This window comes from Pseudophryne corroboree, chromosome 4 (assembly GCF_028390025.1).
Source record: "Pseudophryne corroboree isolate aPseCor3 chromosome 4, aPseCor3.hap2, whole genome shotgun sequence".
Taxonomy (NCBI): domain Eukaryota; kingdom Metazoa; phylum Chordata; class Amphibia; order Anura; family Myobatrachidae; genus Pseudophryne; species Pseudophryne corroboree.
In genome coordinates, this window is record NC_086447.1 from 1,863,009 (window position 1) to 1,885,314 (window position 22,306).

The 22,306-nt window shown below is 50.5% G+C and overlaps 1 protein-coding gene across 3 annotated transcripts in view; it reads left to right on the forward strand.

Moving 5' to 3' along the window:
• The window catches only part of KRTCAP3 (keratinocyte associated protein 3), a 59,046-nt gene that overhangs the window by 20,789 nt on the left and 15,951 nt on the right, over positions 1-22,306 (forward strand). For 2 of the 3 annotated variants that reach the window (XM_063919440.1, XM_063919439.1), the window contains exons 4-5: positions 12,104-12,340; positions 21,215-21,349. In XM_063919440.1, the coding sequence (XP_063775510.1) occupies positions 12,104-12,340; positions 21,215-21,349 (372 nt within the window). The remainder of the gene's footprint in view (positions 1-12,103; positions 12,341-21,214; positions 21,350-22,306) is intronic. The other variant, XM_063919441.1, reaches the window with a different exon arrangement.

Here is a 22,306-nt window from a genome sequence, read left to right on the forward strand (position 1 = left end):
CCTCTCTCTGGTTCTCTCTGATTCCTCATTGTCTGTCACATCTGGTTCTCTCTGATTCCCCATTGTCTGTCACATCTGGTTCTCTCTGGTCCTCTCTCTGGTTCTCTCTGATTCCCCATTGTCTGTCACATCTGATTCTCTCTGGTCCTCTCTCTCTCTGGTTCTCTCTGATTCCACATTGTCTGTCACATCTGGTTCTCTCTGGTCCTCTCTCTGGTCCTCTCTCTCTCTGGTCCTCTCTGGTTCCTCATTGTCTGTCACATCTGGTTCTCTCTGGTGCTCTCTCTGATTCCCCATTGTCTGTCACATCTGGTTCTCTCTGGTCCTCTCTCTGATTCCCCATTGTCTGTCACATCTGGTTCTCTGATTCCCCATTGTCTGTCACATCTGGTTCTCTGATTCCCCATTGTCTGTCACATCTGGTTCTCTCTGATTCCCCATTGTCTGTCACATCTGGTTCTCTCTGATTCCCCATTGTCTGTCACATCTGGTTCTCTCTGGTCCTCTCTCTGATTCCCCATTGTCTGTCACATCTGGTTCTCTCTGGTTCTCTCTGATTCCCCATTGTCTGTCACATCTGGTTCTCTCTGGTCCTCTCTCTGGTTCTCTCTGATTCCTCATTGCCTGTCACATCTGGTTCTCTCTGGTTCCCCATTGTCTGTCACATCTGGTTCTCTCTGGTCCTCTCTCTGGTTCTCTCTGATTCCTCATTGTCTGTCACATCTGGTACTCTCTGGTTCCCCATTGTCTGTCACATCTGGTTCTCTCTGGTCCTCTCTCTGATCCTCTCTCTCTCTCTGGTTCTCTCTGATTCCCCATTGTCTGTCACATCTGGTTCTCTCTGGTCCTCTCTCTGGTACTCTCTGGTTCCCCATTGTCTGTCACATCTGGTTCTCTCTGATTCCCCATTGTCTGTCACATCTGGTTATCTCTGGTCCTCTCTGAGATTCCCCATTGTCTGTCACATCTGGTTCTCTCTGGTCCTCTCTCTGGTACTCTCTGGTTCCCCATTGTCTGTCACATCTGGTTCTCTCTGGTTCTCTCTGATTCCCCATTGTCTGTCACATCTGGTTCTCTCTGGTCCTCTCTCTGGTTCTCTCTGATTCCTCATTGCCTGTCACATCTGGTTCTCTCTGGTTCCCCATTGTCTGTCACATCTGGTTCTCTCTGGTCCTCTCTCTGATCCTCTCTCTCTCTGGTTCTCTCTGATTCCCCATTGTCTGTCACATCGGGTTCTCTCTGGTCCTCTCTCTGGTACTCTCTGGTTCCCCATTGTCTGTCACATCTGGTTCTCTCTGGTCCTCTCTCTGGTTCTCTCTGATTCCTCATTGTCTGTCACATCTGGTTCTCTCTGGTCCTCTCTCTGATTCCCCATTGTCTGTCACATCTGGTTCTCTCTGGTCCTCTCTGATTCCCCATTGTCTGTCACATCTGGTTCTCTCTGGTCCTCTCTCTCTGGTCCTCTCTCTCTCTGGTCCTCTCTCTCTGGTCCTCTCTCTCTGGTCCTCTCTCTCTGGTCCTCTCTCTCTGGTCCTCTCTGATTCCCCATTGTCTGTCACATCTGGTTCTCTCTGGTCCTCTCTCTGGTTCTCTCTGATTCCTCATTGTCTGTCACATCTGGTTCTCTCGGGTCCTCTCTCTCGGGTCCTCTCTCTCTGGTCCTCTCTCTCTGGTCCTCTCTGGTTCCCCATTGTCTGTAACATCTGGTTCTCTCTGGTCCTCTCTCTCTCTCTGGTTCCTCATTGTCTGTCACATCTGGTTCTCTCTGGTCCTCTCTCTCTGGTTCTCTCTGGTTCCCCATTGTCTGTCACATCTGGTTCTCTCTGGTCCTCTCTCTCTGGTTCTCTCTGGTTCCCCATTGTCTGTCACATCTGGTTCTCTCTGGTCCTCTCTCTGGTTCTCTCTGATTCCTCATTGTCTGTCACATCTGGTTCTCTCTAGTCCCTCTCTCTCTGGTCCTCTCTGATTCCCCATTGTCTGTCACATCTGGTTCTCTCTGGTCCTCTCTCTGATTCCCCATTGTCTGTCACATCTGGTTCTCTCTGATTCCCCATTGTCTGTCACATCTGGTTCTCTCTGGTCCTCTCTCTGGTCCTCTCTGATTCCTCATTGTCTGTCGCATCTTGTTCTCTCTCTGATCCTCTCTGGTTCCCCATTGTCTGTCACATCTGGTTCTCTCTGGTCCTCTCTCTGGTTCCCCATTGTCTGTCACATCTGTTTCTCTCTGGTCCTCTCTCTCTGGTTCTCTCTGATTCCTCATTGTCTGTCACATCTGGTTCTCTCTGGTCCTCTCTCTGGTACTCTCTGGTTCCCCATTGTCTGTAACATCTGGTTCTCTCTGGTCCTCTCTCTCTCTCTGGTTCCCCATTGTCTGTCACATCTGGTTCTCTCTGGTCCTCTCTCTGGTTCTCTCTGATTCCTCATTGCCTGTCACATCTGGTTCTCTCTGGTTCCCCATTGTCTGTCACATCTGGTTCTCTCTGGTCCTCTCTCTGGTTCTCTCTGATTCCTCATTGTCTGTCACATCTGGTACTCTCTGGTTCCCCATTGTCTGTCACATCTGGTTCTCTCTGGTCCTCTCTCTGATCCTCTCTCTCTCTGGTTCTCTCTGATTCCCCATTGTCTGTCACATCGGGTTCTCTCTGGTCCTCTCTCTGGTACTCTCTGGTTCCCCATTGTCTGTCACATCTGGTTCTCTCTGGTCCTCTCTCTGGTTCTCTCTGATTCCTCATTGTCTGTCACATCTGGTTCTCTCTGGTCCTCTCTCTGATTCCCCATTGTCTGTCACATCTGGTTCTCTCTGGTCCTCTCTGATTCCTCATTGTCTGTCACATCTGGTTCTCTCTGGTTCTCTCTGATTCCCCATTGTCTGTCACATCTGGTTCTCACTCTGGTTCTCTCTCTGGTCCTCTCTGGTTCCCCATTGTCTGTCACATCTGGTTCTCTCTGGTCCTCTCTCTGGTCCTCTCTCTGGTTCCCCATTGTCTGTCACATCTGATTCTCTCTGGTCCTCTCTCTCTCTGGTCCTCTCTGCTTCCTCATTGTCTGTCACATCTGGTTCTCTCTGGTTCTCTCTGATTCCCCATTGTCTGTCACATCTGGTCCTCTCTCTGGTTCTCTCTCTCTCTGGTCCTCTCTGGTTCCCCATTGTCTGTCACATCTAGTTCTCTCTGGTCCTCTCTCTCTGGTCCTCTCTCTCTGGTCCTCTCTCTCTGGTCCTCTCTCTCTGGTCCTCTCTCTCTGGTTCTCTCTGATTCCTCATTGTCTGTCACATCTGGTTCTCTCTGGTCCTCTCTCTGGTCCTCTCTGATTCCTCATTGTCTGTCGCATCTTGTTCTCTCTCTGGTCCTCTCTGGTTCCCCATTGTCTGTCACATCTGGTTCTCTCTGGTCCTCTCTCTGGTTCCCCATTGTCTGTCACATCTGTTTCTCTCTGGTCCTCTCTCTCTGGTTCTCTCTGATTCCTCATTGTCTGTCACATCTGGTTCTCTCTGGTCCTCTCTCTGGTACTCTCTGGTTCCCCATTGTCTGTAACATCTGGTTCTCTCTGGTCCTCTCTCTCTCTCTGGTTCCCCATTGTCTGTCACATCTGGTTCTCTCTGGTCCTCTCTCTGGTTCTCTCTGATTCCTCATTGCCTGTCACATCTGGTTCTCTCTGGTTCCCCATTGTCTGTCACATCTGGTTCTCTCTGGTCCTCTCTCTGGTTCTCTCTGATTCCTCATTGTCTGTCACATCTGGTACTCTCTGGTTCCCCATTGTCTGTCACATCTGGTTCTCTCTGGTCCTCTCTCTGATCCTCTCTCTCTCTGGTTCTCTCTGATTCCTCATTGTCTGTCACATCTGGTTCTCTCTGATTCCCCATTGTCTGTCACATCTGGTTCTCTCTGGTCCTCTCTCTGGTTCTCTCTGATTCCCCATTGTCTGTCACATCTGGTTCTCTCTGGTCCTCTCTCTCTGGTCCTCTCTCTCTGGTCCTCTTTCTCTGGTCCTCTCTGATTCCCCATTGTCTGTCACATCTGGTTCTCTCTGGTCCTCTCTGGTCCTCTCTGGTTCTCTCTGATTCCTCATTGTCTGTCACATCTGGTTCTCTCGGGTCCTCTCTCTCTGGTCCTCTCTCTCTGGTCCTCTCTGATTCCTCATTGTCTGTCACATCTGGTTCTCTCTGGTCCTCTCTCTCTGGTTCTCTCTGGTTCCCCATTGTCTGTCACATCTGGTTCTCTCTGGTCCTCTCTCTGGTTCTCTCTGATTCCTCATTGTCTGTCACATCTGGTTCTCTCTAGTCCCTCTCTCTCTGGTCCTCTCTGATTCCCCATTGTCTGTCACATCTGGTTCTCTCTGGTCCTCTCTGATTCCTCATTGTCTGTCACATCTGGTTCTCTCTGGTCCTCTCTCTGGTTCTCTCTGATTCCCCATTGTCTGTCACATCTGGTTCTCTCTCTGGTCCTCTCTGGTTCCCCATTGTCTGCCACATCTGGTTCTCTCTGGTCCTCTCTCTGATTCCCCATTGTCTGTCACATCTGGTTCTCTCTGATTCCCCATTGTCTGTCACATCTGGTTCTCTCTGGTCCTCTCTGATTCCTCATTGTCTGTAACATCTGGTTCTCTCTGGTCCTCTCTCTGGTTCTCTCTGATTCCCCATTGTCTGTCACATCTGGTTCTCTCTCTGGCCCTCTGGTTCCCCATTGTCTGCCACATCTGGTTCTCTCTGGTCCTCTCTCTGGTTCTCTCTGGTTCCCCATTGTCTGTCACATCTGTTTCTCTCTGGTCCTCTCTGGTTCCCCATTGTCTGTCACATCTGATTCTCTCTGGTCCTCTCTCTCTCTCTCTCTCTCTCTCTCTCTCTCTCTCTCTCGTCCTCTCTGGTTCCCCATTGTCTGTCACATCTGGTTCTCTCTGGTCCTCTCTCTGGTCCTCTCTGGTTCCCCATTGTCTGTCACATCTGGTCCTCTCTCTGGTCCTCTCTCTCTAGTTCTCTCTGATTCCCCATTGTCTGTCACATCTGGTTCTCTCTGGTCCTCTCTCTGGTACTCTCTGGTTCCCCATTGTCTGTCACATCTGGTTCTCTCTGGTCCTCTCTCTGGTTCTCTCTGATTCCTCATTGTCTGTCACATCTGGTTCTCTCTGGTCCTCTCTCTGGTTCTCTCTGATTCCCCATTGTCTGTCACATCTGATTCTCTCTGGTCCTCTCTCTGGTCCTCTCTCTCTCTGGTTCTCTCTGATTCCACATTGTCTGTCACATCTGGTTCTCTCTGGTCCTCTCTCTGGTCCTCTCTCTCTCTGGTCCTCTCTGGTTCCTCATTGTCTGTCACATCTGGTTCTCTCTGGTGCTCTCTCTGATTCCCCATTGTCTGTCACATCTGGTTCTCTCTGGTCCTCTCTCTGATTCCCCATTGTCTGTCACATCTGGTTCTCTCTGATTCCCCATTGTCTGTCACATCTGGTTCTCTCTGATTCCCCATTGTCTGTCACATCTGGTTCTCTCTGGTCCTCTCTCTGATTCCCCATTGTCTGTCACATCTGGTTCTCTCTGGTCCTCTCTCTGATTCCCCATTGTCTGTCACATCTGGTTCTCTCTGGTCCTCTCTGATTCCCCATTGTCTGTCACATCTGGTTATCTCTGGTCCTCTCTCTGATTCCCCATTGTCTGTCACATCTGGTTCTCTCTGGTCCTCTCTCTGGTACCCTCTGGTTCCCCATTGTCTGTCACATCTGGTTCTCTCTGGTTCTCTCTGATTCCCCATTGTCTGTCACATCTGGTTCTCTCTGGTCCTCTCTGGTTCTCTCTGATTCCTCATTGCCTGTCACATCTGGTTCTCTCTGGTTCCCCATTGTCTGTCACATCTGGTTCTCTCTGGGCCTCTCTCTGGTTCTCTCTGATTCCTCATTGTCTGTCACATCTGGTACTCTCTGGTTCCCCATTGTCTGTCACATCTGGTTCTCTCTGGTCCTCTCTCTGATCCTCTCTCTCTCTGGTTCTCTCTGATTCCCCATTGTCTGTCACATCTGGTTTTCTCTGGTCCTCTCTCTGGTACTCTCTGGTTCCCCATTGTCTGTCACATCTGGTTCTCTCTGGTCCTCTCTCTGGTTCTCTCTGATTCCCCATTGTCTGTCACATCTGGTTCTCTCTGGTCCTCTCTCTGATTCCCCATTGTCTGTCACATCTGGTTCTCTCTGGTCCTCTCTGATTCCCCATTGTCTGTCACATCTGGTTCTCACTCTGGTTCTCTCTCTGGTCCTCTCTGGTTCCCCATTGTCTGTCACATCTGGTTCTCTCTGGTCCTCTCTCTGGTCCTCTCTCTGGTCCTCTCTCTGGTTCCCCATTGTCTGTCACATCTGATTCTCTCTGGTCCTCTCTCTCTCTGGTCCTCTCTGCTTCCTCATTGTCTGTCACATCTGGTTCTCTCTGGTCCTCTCTAGTTCCCCATTGTCTGTCACATCTGATTCTCTCTGGTCCTCTCTCTCTCTGGTCCTCTCTGGTTCCCCATTGTCTGTCACATCTGGTCCTCTCTCTGGTTCTCTCTCTGGTCCTCTCTGGTTCCCCATTGTCTGTCACATCTGATTCTCTCTGATTCCTCATTGTCTGTCACATCTAGTTCTCTCTGGTCCTCTCTCTCTGGTCCTCTCTCTCTGGTCCTCTCTCTCTGGTCCTCTCTCTCTGGTCCTCTCTGATTCCCCATTGTCTGTCACATCTGGTTCTCTCTGGTCCTCTCTCTGGTTCTCTCTGATTCCCCATTGTCTGTCACATCTGGTTCTCTCTGGTCCTCTCTCTCTGGTCCTCTCTCTCTGGTCCTCTCTGATTCACCATTGTCTGTCACATCTGGTTCTCTCTGGTCCTCTCTCTGGTTCTCTCTGATTCCTCATTGTCTGTCACATCTGGTTCTCTCGGGTCCTCTCTCTCTGGTCCTCTCTCTCTGGTCCTCTCTGATTCCTCATTGTCTGTCACATCTGGTTCTCTCTGGTCCTCTCTCTCTGGTTCTCTCTGGTTCCCCATTGTCTGTCACATCTGGTTCTCTCTGGTCCTCTCTCTGGTTCTCTCTGATTCCTCATTGTCTGTCACATCTGGTTCTCTCTGGTCCCTCTCTCTCTGGTCCTCTCTGATTCCCCATTGTCTGTCACATCTGGTTCTCTCTGATTCCCCATTGTCTGTCACATCTGGTTCTCTCTGGTCCTCTCTGATTCCTCATTGTCTGTCACATCTGGTTCTCTCTGGTCCTCTCTCTGGTTCTCTCTGATTCCCCATTGTCTGTCACATCTGGTTCTCTCTCTGGTCCTCTCTGGTTCCCCATTGTCTGCCACATCTGGTTCTCTCTGGTCCTCTCTCTGATTCCCCATTGTCTGTCACATCTGGTTCTCTCTGATTCCCCATTGTCTGTCACATCTGGTTCTCTCTGGTCCTCTCTGATTCCTCATTGTCTGTAACATCTGGTTCTCTCTGGTCCTCTCTCTGGTTCTCTCTGATTCCCCATTGTCTGTCACATCTGGTTCTCTCTCTGGTCCTCTCTGGTTCCCCATTGTCTGCCACATCTGGTTCTCTCTGGTCCTCTCTCTGGTTCTCTCTGGTTCCCCATTGTCTGTCACATCTGTTTCTCTCTGGTCCTCTCTGGTTCCCCATTGTCTGTCACATCTGATTCTCTCTGGTCCTCTCTCTCTCTCTCTCTCTCTCTCTCTCTCTCTCTCTCTCTCGTCCTCTCTGGTTCCCCATTGTCTGTCACATCTGGTTCTCTCTGGTCCTCTCTCTCTGGTCCTCTCTGATTCCTCATTGTCTGTCACATCTGGTTCTCTCTGGTCCACTCTCTCTCTCTCTCTGGTTCTCTCTAGTTCCCCATTGTCTGTCACATCTGGTTCTCTCTGGTCCTCTCTCTCTGGTTCTCACTGATTCCTCATTGTCTGTCACATCTGGTTCTCTCTGGTCCTCTCTCTGGTACTCTCTGGTTCCCCATTGTCTGTAACATCTGGTTCTCTCTGGTCCTCTCTCTGATTCCCCATTGTCTGTCACATCTGGTTCTCTCTGATTCCCCATTGTCTGTCACATCTGGTTCTCTCTGATTCCCCATTGTCTGTCACATCTGGTTCTCTCTGGTCCTCTCTCTGGTTCTCTCTGGTTCCCCATTGTCTGTCACATCTGGTTCTCTCTCTGGTCCTCTCTCTGGTTCCCCATTGTCTGTCACATCTGTTTCTCTCTGGTCCTCTCTCTCTGGTTCTCTCTGATTCCTCATTGTCTGTCACATCTGGTTCTCTCTGGTCCTCTCTCTGGTACTCTCTGGTTCCCCATTGTCTGTAACATCTGGTTCTCTCTGGTCCTCTCTCTGGTTCTCTCTGATTCCCCATTGTCTGTCACATCTGGTTCTCTCTCTGGTCCTCTCTGGTTCCTCATTGTCTGTCACATCTGGTTCTCTCTGGTCCTCTCTCTGGTTCTCTCTGGTTCCCCATTGTCTGTCACATCTGTTTCTCTCTGGTCCTCTCTGGTTCCCCATTGTCTGTCACATCTGATTCTCTTTGGTCCTCTCTCTCTCTCTCTCTCTCTCTCTCTCTCTCTCTCTCTCTCTGGTCCTCTCTAGTTCCCCATTGTCTGTCACATCTGATTCTCTCTGGTCCTCTCTCTCTCTGGTTCTCTCTGGTCCTCTCTGGTTCCCCATTGTCTGTCACATCTGGTTCTCTCTGGTCCTCTCTCTGGTTCCTCATTGTCTGTCACATCTGGTTCTCTCTGGTCCTCTCTCTGGTCCTTTCTCTCTCTGGTCCTCTCTCTCTCCTCTCTCTCTGGTCCTCTCTCTCTGGTCCTCTGATTCCTCATTGTCTGTCACATCTGGTTCTCTCTGGTCCTCTCTCTGGTCCTTTCTCTCTCTGGTCCTCTCTGATTCCTCATTGTCTGTCACATCTGGTTCTCTCTGGTCCTCTCTGATTCCCCATTGTCTGTCACATCTGGTTCTCTCTGGTCCTCTCTCTGGTTCTCTCTGATTCCCCATTGTCTGTCACATCTGGTTCTCTCTGGTCCACTCTGATTCCTCATTGTCTGTCACATCTGGTTCTCTCTGGTCCTCTCTCTCTCTCTCTATCTCTCTCTCTCTCTCGTTCTCTCTGATTCCCCATTGTCTGTCACATCTGGTTCTCTCTGGTCCTTTCTGATTCCTCATTGTCTGTCACATCTGGTTCTCTCTGGTTCTCTCTGATTCCCCATTGTCTGTCACATCTGGTTCTCTCTGGTCCTCTCTCTCTGATTCCTCATTGTCTGTCACATCTGGTTCTCTCTGGTCCTCTCTCTTTCTCTCTCTCTCTCTCTCTCTCTCTCTCTCTCGTTCTCTCTCTCTCTCTCTCTCTCTCTCTCTCTCTCTCTCTCTCTCTCTCTCTCTCTCTCCTCTCTGATTCCCCATTGTCTGTCACATCTGGTTCTCTCTGGTCCTCTCTGATTCCTCATTGTCTGTCACATCTGGTTCTCTCTGGTCCTCTCTCTGGTTCTCTCTGATTCCTCATTGTCTGTCACATCTGGTTCTCTCCGATTCCCCATTGTCTGTCACATCTGGTCCTCTCTGATTCCTCATTGTCTGTCACATCTGGTTCTCTCTGGTCCTCTCTGGTACTCTCTGGTTCCCCATTGTCTGTCACATCTGGTTCTCTCTGGTCCTCACTCTGGTTCTCTCTGGTTCCCCATTGTCTATCACATCTGTTTCTCTCTGGTCCTCTCTCTGGTCCTCTCTGGTTCCCCATTGTCTGTCACATCTGGTTCTCTCTGGTCCTCTCTCTGGTTCTCTCTGATTCCCCATTGTCTGTCACATCTGGTTCTCTCTGGTCCTCTTTGGTTCCCCATTGTCTGTCACATCTGGTTCTCTCTGGTCCTCTCTCTCTGGTCCTCTCTGGTTCCCCATTGTCTGTCACATCTGGTTCTCTCTGGTCCTCTCTCTCTGGTCCTCTCTGGTTCCCCACTGTCTGTCACATCTGGTTCTCTCTGGTCCTCTCTCTGGTTCTCTCTGATTCCCCATTGTCTGTCACATCTGGTTCTCTCTGGTCCTCTGGTCCTCTCTGGTTCCCCATGGTCTGTCACATCTGGTTCTCTCTGGTCCTCTCTGGTTCCCCATTGTCTGTCACATCTGGTTCTCTCTGGTCCTCTCTCTCTCTCTCTCTGGTCCTCTCTGGTTCCCCATTGTCTGTCACATTTGGTTCTCCCTGATTCCTCATTGTCTGTCACATCTAGTTCTCTCTGGTCCTCTCTCTGGTTCTCTATGATTCCTCATTGTCTGTCACATCTGGTTCTCTCTGGTCCTCTCTCTCTGGTCCTCTCTCTCTGGTCCTCTGATTCCTCATTGTCACATCTAGTTCTCTCTGGTCCTCTCTCTGGTCCTCTCTGATTCCTCATTGTCTGTCACATCTGGTTCTCTCTGGTCCTCTCTCTAGTTCTCTCTGATTCCCCATTGTCTGTCACATCTGGTTCTCTCTGGTCCTCTCTCTCTGGTCCTCTCTGATTCCTCATTGTCTGTCACATCTGGTTCTCTCTGGTCCTCTCTCTCTCTCTCTCTCTCTCTCTCGTTCTCTCTCGTTCTCTCTGATTCCCCATTGTCTGTCACATCTGGTTCTCTCTGGTCCTCTCTGATTCCTCATTGTCTGTCACATCTGGTTCTCTCTGGTCCTCTCTCTCTGATTCCTCATTGTCTGTCACATCTGGTTCTCTCTGGTCCTCTCTCTTTCTCTCTCTCTCTCTCTCTCGTTCTCTCTCTCTCTCTCTCTCTCTCTCGTTCTCTCTGATTCCCCATTGTCTGTCACATCTGGTTCTCTCTGGTCCTCTCTGATTCCTCATTGTCTGTCACATCTGGTTCTCTCTGGTCCTCTCTGATTCCTCATTGTCTGTCACATCTGGTTCTCTCTGATTCCCCATTGTCTGTCACATCTGGTCCTCTCTGATTCCTCATTGTCTGTCACATCTGGTTCTCTCTGGTCCTCTCTCTGGTACTCTCTGGTTCCCCATTGTCTGTCACATCTGGTTCTCTCTGGTCCTCACTCTGGTTCTCTCTGGTTCCCCATTGTCTGTCACATCTGTTTCTCTCTGGTCCTCTCTCTGGTCCTCTCTGGTTCCCCATTGTCTGTCACATCTGTTTCTCTCTGGTCCTCTCTGGTTCCCCATTGTCTGTCACATCTGGTTCTCTCTGGTTCCCCATTGTCTGTCACATCTGTTTCTCTCTGGTCCTCTCTCTGGTTCCCCATTGTCTGTCACATCTGATTCTCTCTGGTCCTCTCTCTCTCTGGTCCTCTCTGGTTCCCCACTGTCTGTCACATCTGGTTCTCTCTGGTCCTCTCTCTGGTTCTCTCTGATTCCCCATTGTCTGTCACATCTGGTTCTCTCTGGTCCTCTGGTCCTCTCTGGTTCCCCATGGTCTGTCACATCTGGTTCTCTCTGGTCCTCTCTGGTTCCCCATTGTCTGTCACATCTGGTTCTCTCTGGTCCTCTCTCTCTCTGGTCCTCTCTGGTTCCCCATTGTCTGTCACATTTGGTTCTCCCTGATTCCTCATTGTCTGTCACATCTAGTTCTCTCTGGTCCTCTCTCTGGTTCTCTCTGATTCCCCATTGTCTGTCACATCTGGTCCTCTCTGATTCCTCATTGTCTGTCACATCTGGTTCTCTCTGGTCCTCTCTCTCTCTGGTCCTCTCTCTCTGGTCCTCTCTCTCTCTGGTCCTCTCTGATTCCTCATTGTCTGTCACATCTGGTTCTCTCTGGTCCTCTCTCTCTCTCTCTCTCTCTCTCTGGTCCTCTCTCTCTCTCGTTCTCTCTCTCGTTCTCTCGTTCTCTCTCTCGTTCTCTCGTTCTCTCTCTCGTCCTCTCGTCCTCTCTCTCTCTCTCTCTCTCGTCCTCTCTCTCTCTCTCGTCCTCTCTCTCTCTCTGGTCCTCTCTCTCTCTCTCTGGTCCTCTCTCTCTCTCTCTGGTCCTCTCTCTCTCTGGTCCTCTCTCTCTCTGGTCCTCTCTCTCTCTCTCTCTGGTCCTCTCTCTCTCTCTCTCTGGTCCCCTCTCTCTCTCTGGTCCTCTCTCTCTCTCTCTCTCTCTCTCTCTGGTCCTCTCTCTCTCTGGTTCTCTCTGATTCCCCATTGTCTGTCACATCTGGTTCTCTCTGGTCCTTGCAGGACTGTAGTCTGATTCCTGTTCCTGTCTCCCCGCAGCACTGGTCCCTCCTGGGTCTGTCGCTGCTGAATGCTCTGCTCTCCGCTGCCTGTTTTATGGGGTTAGTTCTGTCCGTTTCGCTCACCATTGCTAATGGCGGCAAGAACCTGATCTCTGGATGTAACGCGACCGTCCTCCCGGCAGATACGCACTCCGTGGTTATGAGCAATGAGTGTCCCTTTGACACGACGCGGATCTATGTAAGTCTCTCTGTGTCCTGGTAATGTGTGAGGGAGGGTACAGTGCAGTGTGGGGGCAGCCGGGTAATGTGTGAGGTAGGGTATAGTGCAGAGCGGGGGCGGCCGGGTAATGTGTGAGGGAGGGTATACTGCAGAGCGGGGGCAGCCGGGTAATGTGTGAGGGAGGGTATACTGCAGAGCGGGGGCAGCCGGGTAATGTGTGAGGGAGGGTACAGTGCAGAGCGGGGGCAGCCGGGTAATGTGTGAGGAAGGGTACAGGGCAGAGCGGGGGCAGCCGGGTAATGTGTGAGGAAGGGTACAGGGCAGAGCGGGGGCAGCCGGGTAATGTGTGAGGGAGGGTATACTGCAGAGCGGGGGTAGCCGGGTAATGTGTGAGGGAGGGTACAGTGCAGAGCGGGGGCAGCCGGGTAATGTGTGAGGGAGGGTACAGTGCAGAGCGGGGGCAGCCGGGTAACGTGTGAGGGAGGGTACAGTGCAGAGCGGGGGCAGCCGGGTAATGTGTGAGGGAGGGTACAGTGCAGAGCGGGGGCAGCCGGGTAATATGTGAGGGATGGTATACTGCAGAACGGGGGCAGCCGGGTAATGTGTGAGGGAGGGTACAGTGCAGAGCGGGGGCAGCCAGGTAATGTGTGAGGGAGGGTACAGTGCAGAGCGGGGGCAGCCGGGTAACGTGTGAGGGAGGGTACAGTGCAGAGCGGGGGCAGCCGGGTAATGTGTGAGGGAGGGTACAGTGCAGAGCGGGGGCAGCCGGGTAATATGTGAGGGATGGTATACTGCAGAGCGGGGGCAGCCGGGTTATTTGTGAGGGAGGGTACAGTGCAGAGCGGGGGCAGCCGGGTAATGTGTGAGGGGGGTACAGTGCAGAGCGGGGGCAGCCGGGTAATGTGTGAGGGAGGGTATACTGCAGAGCGGAGGCAGCCGGGTAACGTGTGAGGGAGGGTACAGTGCAGAGCGGGGGCAGCCGGGTAATATGTGAGGGATGGTATACTGCAGAGCGGGGGCAGCCGGGTTATGTGTGAGGGAGGGTATAGTGCAGAGCGGGGGCAGCCGGGTAATGTGTGAGGGGGGTACAGTGCAGAGCGGGGGCGGCCGGGTTATGTGTGAGGGGGGTACAGTGCAGAGCGGGGGCAGCCGGGTAACATGTGAGGGAGGGTACAGTGCAGAGCGGGGGCAGCCGGGTAATATGTGAGGGAGGGTACAGTGCAGAGCGGGGGCTGCCGGGTAATGTGTGAGGGAGGGTACAGTGCAGAGCGGGGGCAGCCGGGTAATGTGTGAGGGAGGGTACAGTGCAGAGCGGGGGCAGCCGGGTAATGTGTGAGGGAGGGTACAGTGCAGAGCGGGGGCAGCCGGGTAATGTGTGAGGGAGGGTACAGTGCAGAGCGGGGGCAGCCGGGTAATGTGTGAGGGAGGGGATAGCGCAGAGTGGGGGCGGCCGGGTAATGTGTGAGGGAGGGTACAGTGCAGAGCGGGGGCAGCCGGGTAACGTGTGAGGGGGGAGGGTACAGTGCAGAGCGGGGGCAGCCGGGTAATGTGTGAGGGAGGGTACAGTGCAGAGCGGGGGCAGCCGGGTAATATGTGAGGGATGGTATACTGCAGAGCGGGGGCAGCCGGGTTATTTGTGAGGGAGGGTACAGTGCAGAGCGGGGGCAGCCGGGTAATGTGTGAGGGGGGTACAGTGCAGAGCGGGGGCAGCCGGGTAATGTGTGAGGGAGGGTATACTGCAGAGCGGTGGAAGCCGGGTAATGTGTGAGGGAGGGCATACTGCAGAGCGGTGGAAGCCGGGTAATGTGTGAGGGAAGGTACAGTGCAGAGCGGGGGCAGCTGGGTAATGTGTGAGGGAGGGTATACTGCAGAGCGGTGGAAGCCGGGTAATGTGTGAGGGAGGGTACAGTGCAGAGCGGGGCCAGCCAGGTAATGTGTGAGGGAGGGTACAGTGCAGAGCGGGGGCGGCCGGGTAACGTGTGAGGGAGGGTATACTGCAGAGCGGGGGCAGCTGGGTAATGTGTGAGGGAGGGTACAGTGCAGAGCGGGGCCAGCCAGGTAATGTGTGAGGGGAGGGTACAGTGCAGAGCGGGGCCAGCCAGGTAATGTGTGAGGGAGGGTACAGTGCAGAGCGGGGGCTGCCGGATAACGTGTGAGGGAGGGGATAGCGCAGAGCGGGGGCGGCTGTATAACGCGTGAGGGAGGGGATAGCGCAGAGTGGCGGTGTCTCACTGCTGGGTAGCCAGAGAGAAGAATTGCCCCCGGAAGGTGTATGGTTACATATTGCACAATTACACCATGAAGGGCTGCAGGTGAGTGAGTGTCTGGTTGTTTGCACCATGTTTCTGTTCTTGCCGGAAGGTTGTGGTTGTGAGAGAGAAAAAGGCCACGGATGGAGACTGGAAGAGACCTGAGGAACTGCGGATGAGAGATTATACACTTGTAGAATAATATAATGTGTCTGTCGGAGCCCCTAACCCTTAATGTGATTATTATGTGAGTGTTTATTTCTTATTCTCGGACGTAGTAGCGATGAGAAAGTTTAATACCCAGTAATTGGTAAATATGCTCCATGGAGACTAGAGAGAAGTGTCTGTGCCTTACTACATGCGGAGGCACGGTGAAGATGCAACAAAGATAACTTTATTTTAAATGAAGTAAATCATCTGCCTTATATAATGCCAGGACACTTGCTGAAGGACTGTCCAGGAACACGCAGGCCATTCCCTGGGGCTAGATTGGCTCCAGTCTTTGTGGTATGCTTCCCCATGGAGGATTATTGCAAGGATGCCAGCCTATCAGATGCTGCTGGGATGACGGGCAGGGTATATGTCATAGGTCTGGTGCTTGGTGCAGAGGCATGCAACCCTTTGGAACATGTGAGGACACCTACAGCCTGTGATGGTAGGAGACTCATTGGTATAGAGCCTAAGTGATTCTGGGGCCTCACTCATGTTGGTTTAGCTGGACCTGATCCCAGACTTCTGGGTGATTCCTGGACAGAATGTACAAATTGCCAGCGCTGGGGGACGACAGTTCGATATCGCAGTCGCCAAGGTACGTGTGAATTGGGTAGCTGATCAAGGAATCGTGGAGGTCAGAATACTCAAGGGGCTACCAGATAAGGTCATCCTTGTGAATGATCTGTGGCAGGGACTGATGACACACTTGGTCCAAACAGTAACCAGAAGCCAAACCCAAAGAACAGTAAACAAAGCGGCAGATACAGAGAACCAACCAACCGACCCAGACCACATTAGTGGGTAATTCTAACCAGTACTTCAGATGTAGACTTTGGGGTGGTGGATCGGAGCGAGTTCCAATTGGACCAATGGGTTGACCCTTCCCTGAGTAAATTGAGAAATGAAACAGTCTTGGGGTTGGAAAGCAAGATAGTTTGGGAAAAGGAATTACTGTACATAGTGGTTCCGTCCCAGACAGGAAGCAGTCATGCCTACAAAACAGTTGCTGGTACCTACCCCATACAGAGCGCAAATACTAGCCTTTGCCTATTGTATTCCTGCAGTTGGACATGTTGTCACCATTAAAACATTGGCTTGACTGTTGCAAAATTTCTTCTGGCCACGGATCTGTGGAGACGACATTTAAACAGTAGCGGGACACCTGCAATGTTTGCCAGAGACCATGGAAGCCCCAATAGAAAGCTTCTCTGCACCCATTACTGATCATAGGGGAGTCCTTTGCCCATATTGCCATAGACCTAACCAGACCTATCGCTATTCCCAGGCATACGGGTGAGTACATCTTGATGCTGCCAGATTTTGCTACACAGTAAACAAAAGTGGAGGCTGCACTGGATTTGAGAAATATAACAACAATGATCTAAATGTAATAACAATTTTTAATAATAAGGGTATTAGTCTAAAATAGTGTGATGATTACACCATATACATGCAACATGATAAAATTTAAAAGCATACAGTTTGATGAACAATGCGTTATTAGGGTTACCCAAGTTGTCAGGAATTGAAGAGGGTTGGAAAATTGGAAAGTCCGTTCCTAAATAGTCCCCCAATGATAGTGTCCAGTACCAGCAGATTTAGGAGATAAGCAATGTAATCTACTAACACATCGGACATTGCTCATCTCCTAAATCTGCTGGTACTGGACACTATCATTGGGGGACTATTTAGGAACGGACTTTCCAATTTTCCAACCCTCTTCAATTCCTGACAACTTGGGTAACCCTAATAACGCATTGTTCATCAAACTGTATGCTTTTAAATTTTATCATGTTGCATGTATATGGTGTAATCATCACACTATTTTAGACTAATACCCTTATTATTAAAAATTATTACATTTAGATTATTGTTGTTGTTTTCTCAAATCCAGCGCAGCCTCCACTTTTGTTTATTGTTTATCTCTGTGGGGGTGACTTCCCCGTCTTTGAGGCTGCAGCTTGTTGGAGCATCACATACTTAAGGCACCTAAGTACCCAGGGTAACCTAATTTGCTACACAGTATCCTGAGGCTGTGCCCTATCATCCTTCGACACAGAACACATTGCAAGCACTGACACGTCTTCAGTCAGGTTGAATGTCCGCAGGAAGTAGTCACAGATCATGGGCCCCAATTCCAGGGTGAACTAATGCAAAAACTGTGGGAAAAGTGGGGGGGGCGGGGGTTTGGCCTCTTTGGAGCACCCCTTATCATCCACAGACCAATGGACTCTGTGAATGATTCAACGGAATGCTTAAAAACTCCTACAAGCCTATGTGCAGTTTAAAGGGAGGGACTGCGAGAGAGCCCTACAACAGCTTCTGTTCACACATCGAGAGGTTCCGCAGTCGTCATCTGGATATTCCCCGTTTGAACTCTTGTACAGCTGGAAAAGCACGGGGACCTCTGAACCTGGTCAAAGAGTTGGGAGGGAACTTTTCAAAAACACCAACAGCCTATTTTACAATATCTGAAGAGCATGCAAAACCAGATGAGAAAATTGTTGCAATTACCTAAGAGCATCTCCAGGAATCACAAGAGAAACAAAGGGAATAGTATTACACCCATGCTCAAGTCCGAGAGTTGCATCCAGGACAAAAGGTCATGGTGTTTTTCTCTGCACCAAACCGATCAATTGGATAAGGGAGGGAAGTGCCTATGCACCTTCCATATAAATTGAATCAAGATTGTCAAGTAGCGACCATGGCGGTATATTACCTGCCGATGGAGACATCCGAAACTGATCCATTGCCTGAGCTGCTGAAGAGAAGAAAGGGGTGGAATCAGTTCTGGAGGGACAACAATTAAATGTGACCCAGCTGCAGGAGATGTGGAGGATCTTGTAGGCTGAACGGGCCAAGTTTTCCTGTCAACCCAGTTAAAGTAATCTGGCTAGCCACCATGTGGATGCTGTCATCATGCCTGTAGGACTCTGAGTGTACCACCATGCCTTTCAGGATGAACAATGCCCCTGCCACATTACAGTGAATGGTGATTGACTTGTTGGATGGTATCAAGACTTCACGCAAGCCTATACCGATGCATCAACCATACCTGGGAGGAGCATTAAATCCATGTGGCAAAAGTACTCAAGAGGATCAGTCAGGTCGGGGTCACCATACACCCAGATAAATGCCAGATGGGGATGGCTGAGGTGCAGTACCTAGTACTTTGGGTTGGAGGAGGTACCGTCAGACTGTATTCGGCAAAGGTGGAGACTATTGTCAACTGGTCCTGACCTGTTCACCAAAAGCAAGTGCAGGCTTTCCTTGGAGTTGCTGGCTATTATCGGAAGTTCATACTACATTACAGCACCATGGCCATGGCTCTGATGGACTTGACCAAAAAGTACACTCGGAAGAATGAATGGACTGTCAGGTGCAAGCAAGTCTTCAACACCATAAAAGATGTGCTGACTCGAGCCCTGGTGTTTGCTGCCCTTGACTACAGCAGAAAGTTCACTGAGCAGATGGATGCATCAGGGTGTGAATCTCTTATAAGCTAGCTGACCGATGGCCTCTGCCACTATTCAAAAGTAGTGTATAGCCATAGTCTGGGCCTTGAGGAAGCTAGAACCTTATTTACGTAGGCAAGAATTTACTGCCGTTACCAACTATAACCCTCCGAACTAACGAAATAGAACCTTGAGGGAAAATGGGAGATTGTTCAGGTGGAGTTTAGAATTCAAGGCTTCAAATTTTCAATTTTTCATAGAAAGGGACGGGACCGTCACAACGCTGATGGGTTATCCAGACGTGAGGAAACGAATGCCAAGCCTCGCAGACCATCGGGCCGAGTTGACAGTTTAGATTCTGACTTTGGGACCATGCTTGTCTCCTCGATTTAAGAAAGGGAAGCTATGTGAGGAGATGGGGCAAAGGGACCTCTAGGGCTTGCCTGCATTTTGGAAAGGAAAGCATTAACCTTCTGGTCCAAGTTCCGTGTTCTTAAATTGAAGCCCTTGGTCTGCAGGAGCGCCACAAAGGAGTGACGTTAGAAACAGACACTTCCTGAATCCTTCCGGAAACACAGCGGGGGGAGAGCTCCTTCTAGAAAACCTCCTCCGCCCCCTCTGGGAAGACTGACCGTAAGAATCCACAAATCAGAAAAGAGGAAGCCCGGGATACGGTCATTAGGTTGATCCAACTTAGGTCGACATTGGCATTATATTGATATTTTACTAGGTCAACATGAGTTTTTCTTTTTTCTTTTTTTTTTTTTTCATTTTTAGTATTTTTTTTCATACTTAATGATCCACGTGGACTATGATTGAAACGGTAACCTGAAGCATGGCGAGTGAAGCGAGGAGACACGGTGCACTAACTGGGGTTCCCCGTCACTTTACAAAGAAAATGACACCAAAAAAGTACAAAAACTCATGTTGACCTTGTCGCCTGTCGACCTAATGACTGTTGACCTAAGTTGAGACGACCCATCGACCCATACCGACCAGCCCAGGGGGCAGGGAACCCTAGGGTTGGGAGAAGGATAAAAAAAAGTAGCATCGCCAAGGCCGTCTTACCAGTAGTGTAGGCCCCTGGGCACATCAATGCACTGGGCCCCCTATCCATCCTCCAGCGGTAGGGGTGGGGGTTGCTATCAGCGGCAGCTTTGATGTCCTGCGGGTGGTAGGGGGTGTTCGATCTTCCACTCAGCATGTAGGACCTGGAGCTAATTACTCCTGTACTGCACAGATGGGACTAAACTGTAGAAGGGGGCATTGTGCTGAATGAAGGGGCCCCGGTACATGACTTCCAGGGTGGTAGGGGGTGTGTAATACACAGGGAATGGGTGGATAGTGGAGTGGGATTAATACTCATCATTTTCCAGTGGGAGGGCAGCTTCCCTGACTGCAGATATCTCCAGTTCCTGGAAACAGATTTCTTGGCTTTCAGTGGGATAAAAAACTACAGAGTCCCAACTTTCAGGAGGTGCTGGGGCCGCCTCTCAGGAGGTGCTGGGGCCGCCTCTCAGGAGGTGCTGGGGCCGCCTCTCAGGAGGTGCTGGGGCCGCCTCTCAGGAGGTGCTGGGGCCGCCTCTCAGGAGGTGCTGGGGCCGCCTCTCAGGAGGTACTGAGGAATTGGGGATCAGAGTTCAGGAGTCAGAGCAATCCACCAACAAAACTATAAAACTGCATACCAGGCGTGTGGAGCTGGAGCAGGGACCGGCTGCTTGAAGGCTGATATCTCTGGTTCTGGGCATAGTAGAGACAAGCTGCCAGTGTCCACCAAAAGGGAGAGTCCCGGCTTTTGGAGAATCCCATCAGAAAACCTTTCAGACAGAACCTGGGATATCTGAGGTGGGGGGGGGGGGGGGGGGTGAGCGTAACACACAGGTTCTGTTGGAGTCGTGGACACCCACGTGTGGGATAGTCCCTTGTAGTCGGGATTTGCAGGGGTCTGGATGTAGATGGAGGTATTGTGACTGCCAGGCCGTGGTACTCTGAGACTCGGCAACTGGCCCCTTTGTCAAGGTGAACAACAAGAACTTGCTGCATTGGAGAAATCACTGGTGGATGCAGGCTCTGTACACATAATATTGTGTTTGTTTTCATGTGACGTACTACAATTATATCCATCAGTGATTTAGATTCTTGATTTCACAAATAGATTATACTCCTCTCAATCACAGTATTGATGTTTGAAAAATCTGTTAAAGTTGTATTGATAAACCCCTGATGAAGGCCGTAGGACGAAACGCGTAGGGTTAAAATGCATTGTACATCTGTGTATATATATCCCAGCACTGACGGTGGATGTGTATATTGAACTTTTATAATTTTAAATGTACTTTTTTAAGAGGCTATTGTTCTCGTGTCAAACAAATCCAAGATGTTAAGGAAATGACGTCGTCATGTATTGAGAATACAACGACTTCTGGATGACCTATTGTATTAAGGATACTATTGGTAGATTATAATATGTATCACCATCATATCCATAGCGGCCTCTAAATCTGTTTTGTATTGGATGTTGTGTGTTTGGACTTGAACTAACAGAGGGTGTGTCATTCTGAATAGCACAAGATAAGTGCAATCTTGGTGGGTGTATGTGTGTACATCTATGTAAGTATGTGTGTATATGTGTGTGTGTGTATATATATATATATATTTCACCTCTAATTTCCTTTTTACGCTTCTCATTATCGCCCTCTACAATGTCTTTGATTTAGAAGTTTTCTTTTGCATGTAATGGTCTCATATCTCCATCTGTGAGTAGACTTACAGCGTATTCAGTGAAGTTGTATTTGTAATGAGCTGAATGAGGGAAGAGTCGCCTCCGATCAGTATTCCAGATGATATCACGGTGGATACTTCTGCACAATGCTATGAGAACTCTTCTAGATGTTGCGCCTTGTTTGCTCTGCGTTCATTACTGTGTGTTGCTGGGAGTGAGTTCTGGTCTCTCATCGTTCCTCTATCCTGTGCAGGACACCACGCTGGCCCTCTGGTTCCCATCCATGTTCCTCTCCGCTGTGGAGGCCGCACTGTCTATCCGTTGTTGTGTCGTGGCATTTATACTGAGAGGGATTGGCCCGTGCGGCGAGACTTACCTGAGACAGAAGGTATGTACTGCTTTGCTGCTAACCTGAAAGCCTCCAGACGTGTGGGTTCTGTAATGCTCTCTAAGTGGCCAGCTAACATTTAGAGTATCTGGCTTGTGAGTTCACGTACACCAACCAGCAATGCTGTGATCTAGGCTTGGTGTCCGTAATATACTCGGGGAGAGCAGCTGACATGCTGTGATCTAGGTTGGAGACTGTAGTATACCCGGGGAGAGCAGCTGACAAGCTGTGATCTAGGTTGGGGAGTTGGAGACTGTAGTATACCCGGAGAGAGCAGCTGACAAGCTGTGATCTAGGTTGGGGGGGTTGGAGACTGTAGTATACCCGGGGAAAGCAGCTGACATGCTGTGATCTAGGTTTGGGGGGGTGGAGACTGTAGTATACCCGGGGAGAGCAGCTGACGAGCTGTGATCTAGGTTGGGGGTTGGAGACTGTAGTATACTCGGGGAGAGCAGCTGACATGCTGTAATCTAGGTTGGGGGGTTGGAGACTGTAGTATACTCGGGGAGAGCAGCTGACATGCTGTGATCTAGGTTGGAGACTGTAGTATACCCGGGGAGAGCAGCTGACATGCTGTGATCTAGGTTGGGGGGTTGGAGACTGTAGTATACTCGGGGAGACCAGCTGACATGCTGTGATCTAGGTTTGGGGGGGTGGAGACTGTAGTATACCCGGGGAGAGCAGCTGACGAGCTGTGATCTAGGTTGGGGGTTGGAGACTGTAGTATACTCGGGGAGAGCAGCTGACATGCTGTAATCTAGGTTGGGGGGTTGGAGACTGTAGTATACCCGGGGAGAGCAGCTGACATGCTGTGATCTAGGTTGGAGACTGTAGTATACCCGGGGAGAGCAGCTGACATGCTGTGATCTAGGTTGGGGGGTTGGAGACTGTAGTATACTCGGGGAGACCAGCTGACATGCTGTGATCTAGGTTGGGGGGTTGGAGATTGTAGTATAC